Genomic DNA, 10,870 nt, shown 5'->3' on the forward strand with positions numbered 1-10,870 from the left:
AACAGTGGGAGGGCTTCTAGTGTCCTGTCCCCACTGCTGGACCTCCTGATGGCACCTGGTATTTCTGGCCACTGTGTGACGCAGAGTGTTGGACTGGATGGGCCATTGGCCTGATGCAACATTGGCTTCTCTTATGTTCTTCTATGGAGCAGAGGTCCATCAGTGGCTATCAGCCACAAGGTCTAGATAGGAACTCTCGGTCTGGGGCAGGTGATGCTCTGTATTCTTGGTGCTTGGGGGGGGGCAACAGTGGGAGGGCTCCTGGTGTCCTGTCCCCACTGCTGGACCTCCTGATAGCACCTGGTATTTCTGGCTACTGTGTGACGGAGAGTGTTGGACTCAATGGGCCACTGGCCTGATCCAGCATGGGCGTCTCTGATGTTGTTATGTAAAGTGGGCAGGTGCAGCCACTAAGCAGCAATGCAGCTACAGAGTGTGACTCAATTTAGCAGGAGACTCTCTCAGGGTTGGTGGTGGCAGCTGGTGGAGAGTGGTTTGTTTCTGGCACGTGCACCACTCGCACACACACGCACGCACCCCGGAGTGAAGGGGGGCATGGGATGTCCGCAGGGGGGTTCCAACCTCCTGGGGACCAGCCAGAAGGCAGAGGGAAAGGCTTAGCCCAGTGGTGGTGAACCTATGGCACGGGTGCCCGAGGTGGCACTCAGAGCCCTCTCTGTGGGCACGCGTGCCATCGCCCCAGCCAGGCCTAGACCATCATTAAAGTGTCGAATTCTCTGCCAAATAATTTCAAGTCAATGAAAGCATATGGGATTGCTTTCCTTACTTTGTTTGGATCATCTTAAGTTAATGTATGAGTTGTTTTTTCTAAAGTAAAACCTCAGTATTCAGGTTAAATTGCTGTGTTGGCACTTTGCGATAAATAAGTGGGTTTGGGGTTGTAGTTTGGGCACTCGGTCTCTAAAAGGTTCGCCATCACTGGCTTAGCCCATTCCATCACATTCTGCACCACAAGTCAGTCTTCTTGGCCCGCTCAGACTGGGAGCAGCACACGTGCAACACCTCCACCCCCTTCCACGGCCCAGTCAGGATCTCGTCCGTGGCTGCCCACGGCACCCTGGAGGCAGCCTGCTCCGACCAGCCGCCAGCGGTACCTTCAAGTCTCTGTAGACCACAAAGCGGTGGTGCATGTGCTCCAGGCCGAGGATGATCTCAGTGGCGTAAAAACGCATCTCCTTCTCCGAAAACACCCCGTGCTGGGAGAGGTGGTAGTGAAGATCACCCCCTAGGAGCAAAGAGGGAGAGGCCAGAGCTCAGCACGTGCCCTTTGCCCGCAGGAAGTCCCTCCTGGGGGAGTCAGTCCCCAGGGAAGAAGCCCCCTAGCCAGCAGCAGCAAAGGGAGTCCCGGGACTGCCTCCCCCAGGAGGCTGCATGGGCCAACAGTTTGACTCTTCACGTGCTCAAGAGCCAGAAGAGGAGAACGATCCTTCCGGAGTACACACATCAACTTCCCTCCTGCCCCCCGTCCCCAGCGCCCCAACAGATCGTTCAGCCATGCGGCTTACTGCATCCCCCCCCCCCGCTCTAGACAACAGCAATGGTAACAATTATGCATTCAATGGACTTTGGTTTGGTGTCGTGGTTAAGTGCGCGGACACTAATCTGGGAGAACCGGGGTTTGATTCCCCACGCCTCCTCCGCGTGCAGCTGCTGGATGACCTTGGGCAAGCCACAGTTCTCTCAGAGCTGTCCTTGAAAGAGCAGTTCCTGTCAGAGCTCTCTCAGCCCCACCTGCCTCACAGGGTGTCCTGTTGTGGGGAGGGGAAGGGAAAGGAGTTTGTCAGCCACTCCGAGACTCCGAGTGAAGGGCGGGGTATAAATCGAGTGAAGGGCAGGGTATAAATCCAACCTCTTCTTTTTTGTCTGCATTATCTTAGCCCTAGAAGGCAGGGCAGCACGATCGTCTCTCTGTTGCTGAGACAGAGAGAGGCCAGCTGGCCTCCGGCTGCCGAGGGAAGTTGAGGGGAGTCACCACATTACCTCCGCTGCTTCCTAGGTCTTTTGCTCAACAGAGCAAGAGCCGAGGCCTTACAAAAACTGGCTGGCTACTCAAACACGGAACCCTAAGTTCTGCGGCCAGACTCCTTTCCACAGCGCTGACAGACCACTCCCCCTTGACCCATGTGGACCTCCTGGGAATCAAGATCTGCTCTGTGAAGCGACGTTCCCTGACGGGAGGAAGGCAGGCCCCTGGCTCAGGGGCCACCGGAAGCTCATTTGGCTCCTTTTCCACACTTGCTCATTTCGGACGGCTTTTGACGGTCGGCGACCTGCTACTCTGCATTTGCTGCTACTTTGATTTTTCTTGCACTGCCTTCTGACATTTAATTTACAGGATGGTTTAACTTCTTTTATCTGTTGCAGATTTTCCGGGTTGTGTGGCCAGAGTCTTGGCATTGTAGGACCTGACGTTTCACCAGTAGCTGTGACGGGCATCCTCAGAGGGATGACACAGAAAGACGGAGTACTCTCTGTGTCAAGGTGAGAAGAAAAAAAATGGTAGGCAGGTAATTTACATCTACTCAGGAAGGTGGGGTAGGGCTGAGTCATTCTCTTGTAGGAGTTCCCCAGGCTGTGAACATGCTAATGGAGGAGCTTTCCTGAGGAGGTTCTTTTGTACATGGATTGTTTCCTGAGGAGGTTTCCTGTTTCCTGAGGAGGAAAGCTCCTCAGGAAAGCTCCTCCATTAGCATGTTCACAGACTGGGGAACTCCTGCAAGAGAATGACTCAGCCCTACCCCACCTTCCTGAGTAGATGTAAATTACCTTTCTTCTTACCTTGACACAGAGAGTACTCCCTCTTTCTGTGGTATCTGAGGATACCAGTCACAGGGTTAGGGTTACAGTCACAGCTACCAGCAAAACGTCAAGTCCTACAATGCTAAGACCATGGCCACACAACCCAGAAATTCTACAACAGCTAATGAACTCTGGCTGTGACAGCCTTCGACCACGTATTAACTTATTTTGTTGCAATACGGTTATACAATTGCGAGCTGACCCAGGCACTCTGCTAAACGGAGGAAGGGTAGGCCCGAGTCTCCTCAACAGTCTAAACGTGGGCAGCCCCGCAGGATTCATCCTGCGGCCGCTTTGTCTGGGAGCCATCTGGGGCGCTGAATCCCCACACCCCCTCTTAAAAACCACCCTGAGCCCCAGTCTGGCCTTTCAAGGTTCCCCAGATGCTGCAGAGCCAGAAGTCTATGCTGTGTTGTTTTAATTAGTTAAAAAAAAAGACAGCGCCAGCTAATTGTCCCGCAATGCTAGAACGAGCAATTAGATCACAGCCGCTGAATAACCACAGGCAGTCGGCTCTGCAGACGGCTCAGATCCAAAGGCAGCACACCCACGCCAGCCAAAAATCCACCAGCCACCAGGCACATCTTCCGCTTTGGGGGCTGAATCCGAAATCTTGTGGCGTGAGGCCAGGATCTTGCCCGGGAGCGAGCATGCTCAGGCTTCAGCACCTCTCCAGGCAGCATCAGCTCCTGCCATTGGCCAAGCCTGGGACCAATTATCAGAGCCTGGTTCCCCACTAGGGGTGTGCATTCAGATATAGCCGAACCGAAAAAATACCCGAAAAATACCTTGTTGGTAGTTTTCGGATATCACATAAGCTGAATACAGATCAGAGATCTGTATTCAGCTACTGGTACAGCTGAACCCCAAAAAGCTGTAATTATCCGGCTTTTTTTCGGGTTCATTTTGGTATACCGAAAAACCTAACACCCTGAGCCGTCAGTCAGCTGTTGGGTTTAAATGCCTTTCTTTCCCTCCCCGATGTGGGGGAGGGAAAGAAAGGCATTTTAAACATGCGGGGCACCTGGAGAAGATCGGGCAGGGAACTCAGGCATGTTCGCATGCCTGCCCCTTTTCCTTCCTTGAGCCTCTCCACTTTTGCAGAGAAGCATGGGGAAGTGGGGAAGTAAGAGGCATTGTAAACATGCCTGCCCTCATCTCCCCAGCCTGCCCTAAGGGTGTGCATTTGGCTTATAGCCAAACCAAAAAAGTATCACATAACCTGAATATCACATAAGCTGAGGGAAAGAAAGGCATTTTAAACATGCCTAGATTCCCTGCCTGCCCTTCCAGCTACAATCTGTCAGCTGGAGAAAAAAAGCAGAGGGCCAAGGCTTCTCCTAGTCAATTTCACTCCCAGCTGAGGGGTGGGGAGTGAAATTGACAGGGAAATCTCTATGGGCTACAAGAGGCAAAGAAGGCATTTTAACATGCCTCCTTTCCCTCTGTTGGTGTAAATCGGACCCGAATATATTTGAGAACACCGAATATAGCCCCAATCCGAATACCTTACTGGTATTTTACTGGGGAAATTTGGCATTTACCCATATTTTTTGGGTCTGATTTACCTGAAGCTGAAAAATACCGGCTTTTTTTTTTTTTGGCGCACCCCCTACTCCCCACCCTTGCCAGTCGGAGGAGTGGCACCTTCTGCCCTGCCAGCCCGGCAGTTCACCTCAAAACGAAAAACCAGCTACGAGCCTCACCCTGGCTCCCTCCCTTCATTTGCATCACCTGAGTTCCTCACACTTTCTTTCAAAGTGGGGGGGGAGTTCCTTTCTTCCTCCCCGGCTCCTCCCTCCCCATAAACTGTCCCAGACTCCACAAAAGACCCCACGGCTCCCACGGGGGGGGGCAAAGTTGGCTCCAGCCTACGTATTTTCCAGCATAACCTCTTTGAAAGGGGGGGGGCATGCAGTCCTTTTTGCAGTCCCACCCACCCCCCTTCCCAAATCCTCTCTTACCATTCATCAAGTCCAGAATGAAGCACAGCTTGTCGGGGGTGTGGAAAGCGTAAGTCATGCACACGATAAAAGGACAGTCCTGGAGGGGGGGGGAGACAAAGGAAAAGAGTTCTCTCCACACAGCATTCAGAAGCAGCTGCCCAAGCCCCCCCCACACACACACTCCCCAAGGCCATCCCTATAACAGACACAGCTGCCCATCTGATTGCAAAACCAGAAACACCTCGTGGGTTCCACTTGGCAGAATAAATGAGGCACACAGGTCAGGATTCCTCCTTTGCCTGTGAAGGCTCTTGTGCAGTTCACCTGTCACCCCCAAGCCCAGGTAGCACACCTCCTGACCAGTGTCCCCTCTAAGCTGAGTTCGTGTGAGCTAGCTCACAGTTTTTTAGCCTCCGGCTCACAGATTTTTGCCTTAGCCCAGGAAGGGACGGCTCCAGAGCAAACTAATTGATGCAGTGGCCAAATTGCTTGCTCACAACTTTAGTGCCAGTAGCTCACATAGCAGAATTTTTGCTCACAAGGTTCCACGGCTTAGAGGGAGCATTGCCCCTGACTGCCCCAAATTCACCCCTACTCAACAAGTGATTCCATGAAGAGGAGGCAGAGGTCCCCGTTCTGGCACTTGCCCACTAGCCACTCCCGCCTTTGCCTCTCTGCGGGCAACCGGGAGGCTTCATGACGCCCGTCTGGGAGCCAGATCCACAGGGGAAGAGAGGCAGAGCCCCGGAGGTCCTCACAGTGCTGGAACTGGACAGAACAAGCAGCCGAGACAGCCAGACTCCAACCCCGGCCCGGCCGGCCGTCGTTAGGATGGGTGAAACGCCGGCTCTCTCCCAGCCCGGGCATCTGGAAAGCGCTGTGAGGCGCTCGGAGGGGAGACAGGCAGGCTCAGCCCCCTACCCTGCCTCCCATTCCACAGGGCCTGCAAGATGGAGCTGTTCTGCCAGGCCTTCGACTAGGAGCTGCGGGGGGGGGGATCCTGCCCCCTGGGATTTTCAAAGCAGCCTGAGCCAGCCCCACAATATGAGACCTGGGACCACCAGAAAGGCACTGAAGTTTGAACACCATCCTAAATGTGACGCTAAATTGCCATCTGTTTAATGACACCTGGATGATTATTGGTTAGCACCTTTTAATGTTGTAATTGTTTTATAGTTTTATGAACACCGTATTATTTATTGTTGTTTTTAGTTGTCTGTAAGCCGCCCTGAGCCGGCCATGGCTGGGAAGGCAGGGTTAAAGTTTGATAGATAAATAAATAATAATATAATTTATTTATTTGCCAGGAAGGCGTGGGACACAAAAAATACCACTTTCCAGTCTAACTGACACCCCTCCCAAGAAGATTGTAAGGATAAAGCCAGGTGCAGGCTAGAGATGTGAAGGCCTGGGGAAGAAACGGGGGGGAAACGGAAAAAATTGGGGGGGAAACTTTTTTTCCCTGAAGCCTTTTTTGTTTTGTTCTGAAAAATTGGAAAAATTGAAAAAAAGAAAAGAAAAAAATTGATTATGGAACGTTTTATTTTAACATGATGAATAAAATATTTTAAGACAAGGTGTTCAAATATTTTCCAAATCATTTCTAAAAAATACGTATGGTATCAGATGGATCTAATTTCTGTGCACTGAGGACAAGCAAGTCCTAGGTTACAAACTGAACTCTCCAATGCAAGAACAAGATGCATTTCTTCCTTTAGGAGGTGCTATTGTCACAAGAAAAGAAAAAGGTTTCAGTTTTGTGTTTTCATGTGGTTGGGTATTCTGTTTGTAATAATTGTTTGGATACACCATATTTTTAATATGCTAGTTGTGATAATTTCATGCCAAGTAAAAATGTCCATAGTCATATTTTATGTTCCTAAAGTAACAGAATGACTTTCAATCTGGAAAAGAAAAAAAAAGTGCTAATGCAGCATTTTTTCAATTTTTCCGGAAATTTCCGTTTCCCTCCGGAAAAAAACTGTAAAAAACCCTGGGTTTTTTTCCGAGCTTCAAAATTTCCGGAAATTTTACATCTCTAGCGCAGGCAGAGATGATGAACCCCAGCAAGAGGATGGAAATCTAAAGAAAAGGCACCCACCCACCCCCGGTGTTCCTCTACCCGCTGGCAGACAAGCTGGGGATCTGGCCTGGCTGGGTTGGCACCCCCCCCCCTTGGGCACAGAACTCCTCCAGGCGAGGGGCAGGGGGGCTCGTACATGTTGACAACAACAGGGCTTCATCCCCACCCCACCCTAGAAGGTATCATCTTCGGAGGATCGAGAATCTCTTGTAGATTTACAGACCTCTCGCTCCCAACTCTGACACGGCCCTTGCTTCCCCCAAAGCAGCCACACCTCTTGAGACACCCCTGCAGAGCAGCTGGAATATCCAGGGCAAGCGAGGCTGCTCACCCATTGCCCCCCCCCCGAGACCCCTGAGCACAAGAGGAGCTTCCCACCCCACGTATAATCTCGTCCTCTACTACGGCAAATCACTTCTCTCACAGAGGGGACCTGGAAATCCTTATTTTGTGGAGGGTCTGTAAAGGCCGGCCAGGAAACCCAGGGCGGAAATAGCTTGGGAAGCCGGGCTTTGCAGGTCAAACCCAAACGGAGCAAAAGCCCGGTTCTCAGGCTGCCAGCGGGAGCGGTCTCACTGGCCCTGGCCCCCCTTGCCTCCTCGGAAGCCAAAAGCCCCTTCATGTTCCCTCTGCATCCCGGCAGGAGCACGTCTCTGCAGAACGGGAACGGGGACCGTCTTCGGGAGCACAAAGGCACCTTCACGCCAACATCCCACGTCTCCATGGAAATGAGAGCGGCTTTCGGCTTTACGTCAGGAGGCTGCTCTGGAGACCCCCGCCACTTCACCGCCTCCCCCCTAATCTGCCCAGGTGGACACGTTGGGCCAAGGGGGGGGGGACACACACACTCTCAACATACCGGTCCCACTTTGTCACGTGGGGGAGGGGGCCCTCAGCACAGGCAAGGAAGCTGCCAGGAGCAGCCCAGAGAACTCCGTCCCTCGGCAGCCATCGCTCCCAGAGCAGTTCTCACCGGGGCTCTGAGCAACAACGGCTGCTACTGAGGCCTCCTCCAGCCAGGCGGCTAAGCTTGTGCTTAGAAATCACACCTTGTTCATGAACAACACCGGCTTTCAGGCAGACTCCAGAGATTACAGGAGAATATCTGTAGTGGGCTGAAAACGCTTCATCATGAGTGTTAACTGCAACAGACACACACACACACACACACACAGCAGAGAGGCGCTGAAATCCAGAGCTGAAATGCTTGCGAAGCCCGGCTGGCTTCAGCCTTATAACGAAACAATGAATTGAATACAACCTCATTCATGTATATAAACATAGAATACAATTCCACACATTGCTACAGGCTTCATTTTAAAAAAATTTAAATGTCTATCTTCTGCTTCTCTCCCTGCTGGAGACCCAAAGCAGCTGGGGGGGGGGGTGAGCCATAAATATAATTAGACAAACCACCAGCAACAAAGCAGAGTAATGTAAAGCTCTCTCTATAGACTCAAGGGGCCACTGCCTTCATCCTGCCTCCGCAACCACACTCCAAGGTAGGCTGGGCTGGGATGAACACTTTGGGATAACCTGTTTCATTCATTCATTCATAGAATCATAGAATGTTAGAAGTTGGAAGGGACCTTGCAGGTCATCTAGTCCAACCCCCTGCAGTCTGCAGGAGCACAGCCGAAAGACAGCCCTACAACATACCCGAAAGATGGTCGTCCAGCCTCCGCTTGGAAACATCCAGCGAAGGAGCATCCACCACCTCCCGAGGCAGTCTGTCCCACTGCTCAACCACTCTGACAGTTAGGAAGTTTCTCCTGATATTTAGCCGGTATCGAGTCCCTTGTCATTTCCACCCATTAGAGCAAGAGAGAATAGATCTGCTCCATCTTCTACATGACGGCCCTTCAAATACCTGAAGACTGCAATCATGTCCCCTCTAAGCCTTCTCTTTCCCAGGCTAAACAGACCCAACTCTCCCAGCCTTTCCTCGTAAGACTTGGATTCCAACCCTCTCACCATCCTGGTTGCCCTCTTCTGGACACGCTCGAATTCATTCATTCATAGATCTTTATTGGCATATCATCAGAAGGTATATAAAACATTGTACCGTCAAATTAAATCTAAAATTCCATATAAATTTAGTACAATCAAAATAGTACTATCTAAAATTTTGTATCCTGAGAACTTCTGTAAAAAACTTGGCAACATCATTAGTGATCTCAGGGATCGACTCTTTCTTAGACAAATAATGGGTGTCCCCATATGCATGCCTTACCTTACAATCTGCTCTGAAGTTGGCCAAAATTTGATTGAGACCAAGGCCTGGATCTCAACGACACGCTACTGGCTCAGGATCCACTTTAGAGCTGAGCCGGGTTCACTTTTATCGTTTTTGCAAAAAGAACTGCATAATTCCTCCTGGGCTTCCATAATTATATCCAAATTAAGTCAACTTGGTGTTCCTCTTGAAGACCTAGCCCTAACCAATGAACCTCATATTTTTAAACTAATCAAACAATGACTCTTAGATATTGATCTGCCAAAGTTACACCATACCCAACCGCATATCTGTTCACCTGCCATGCTCGGCCTTTCCAACCATTTAGGCAAGATCCCCCGATATTTTTACAATCTCGACATCCCTCTTCATCGCAGAGCTTTTCTTCTGGCCAGGGTTAACGCATTTCCCTCTAGAACACTCTACGGCAGAGACCATCAAATCCCAAGACAAGAGCGGCTGTGCCCCTGTGGTCTTAACTCCCTGGACACGATTGAGCACATAATTGTCGAATGCCCCCTGGATGAGCTACCTCGCGGAAAATTCCTTCTAACTTGGCTTCCTCTTAAAAGTTATTTGAGTAACAAGTCAAAATGTCAACTTCTCTTGAATGATAACCTGTTACGTGAATACCCGACAAGGGATGTGTGCAAAATGTCAGCTGTGCTCCGCAATTATTTCTGGCTCTTTCAACTGCCATCCGCCACACAGGAGAGCATTCACACAACCACAGCGAGGCGTCGCCGGCATCCCTCACCCTGAGGCGGGAGGTCCCTGCTTGTTTCAAATTTTACCAGTTCACAAGCCAAAAGCAAAACAGGAGAACTGTGTCCACCGGGGTGCGGGGGAAGCCACGGAATACTCACGCCAGTACTGACGAGGGAGAGCATGATCCTTTCATTCAAGGCCAGCGTTTCTCCTTGCTTCATCTTTATCCTCTTCTTATCTAAGCACTTCATCGCATACCTGGGAAAAATGGGTTGACTGAGGAAGCGGGTTTCGTAGAGGTTCCCCGCAAACCCACCCCAAATTTGCACCGTTGCATCTGAGGGCTGCAGGCTAGGAAGCGGGCGGCTCCCTGGAGGTCCAGCCAGGGCTCCCAAAGTCGACCCCGGTTCAGCCCGTGACAGGCAACAAATGGCTCAGAGTGACCAGCCGGGCCAGATGGAACTCTACTGGCTCCTCGGGTCACCTGACCTCTCCTGGGATGAAAGGTGCAGGACGCCCCCTGGCCACCTGCCGCGAGGGCCCTACGGAGCCGCAGAGGCCAGGCCTCCAGAGCTCTCATGGTCTGCACGGTGCCCCAGAGATGAAAGGAGAGGCCAGTCCTCCAGAGACGGGGCACAGGCCGGCATGCGAGCACTGCGGCAGTGGCGGTGAGACAAGGGGGGGGCGGGTTCAGCTCTGACTTCAGTCACGGGCTTGGGAGGGGGGGCCTGAGGCACCTCTTGCAGCCCCCGCTCCCCCCCCCCGAGGGCTCATCAGACACAGCTCCACTGACAGCGGCACTGAACGTGAAGGACCACGAAACGCGCCACGCCAGCACTGAGGACGGTCGCCCACTAGAAGTGAGCGCAGCAGGCGAAAAGCAAGGAAGGGCCACGAGCACACAAGTGCCACTGAGACCGGAAGGTGGCCCGGAGGGCTCCTGGCCCCAGGGCAGGTTTGTTAACCTCACTGAGACAATGAGCAGGGCCCGTGTATCTGCCACGGAAGCGCATCCCTCTTGGCGGGGAGAAGAGACACGGGAGCCTTCCAAGGCTGTGGAGCAGAGCTAGAGCCGGG

At 51.9% G+C, this 10,870-nt stretch overlaps 1 protein-coding gene across 1 annotated transcript in view; it reads right to left on the minus strand.

Annotated features, from left to right (window-relative positions):
- The window catches only part of ADRBK2 (adrenergic, beta, receptor kinase 2), an 84,357-nt gene that overhangs the window by 20,753 nt on the left and 52,734 nt on the right, over positions 1-10,870 (minus strand). The window contains exons 10-12 of the mRNA XM_015426417.1: positions 9,952-10,051; positions 4,785-4,863; positions 1,116-1,246 (exon numbers count right to left, since the gene is read on the minus strand). Coding sequence (XP_015281903.1) covers positions 1,116-1,246; positions 4,785-4,863; positions 9,952-10,051 — 310 coding nt within the window. The remainder of the gene's footprint in view (positions 1-1,115; positions 1,247-4,784; positions 4,864-9,951; positions 10,052-10,870) is intronic.

This window comes from Gekko japonicus, unplaced genomic scaffold (assembly GCF_001447785.1).
Source record: "Gekko japonicus isolate JY-2015 unplaced genomic scaffold, Gekko_japonicus_V1.1 scaffold856, whole genome shotgun sequence".
In the NCBI taxonomy this organism is placed as follows: Eukaryota; Metazoa; Chordata; class Lepidosauria; order Squamata; family Gekkonidae; genus Gekko; species Gekko japonicus.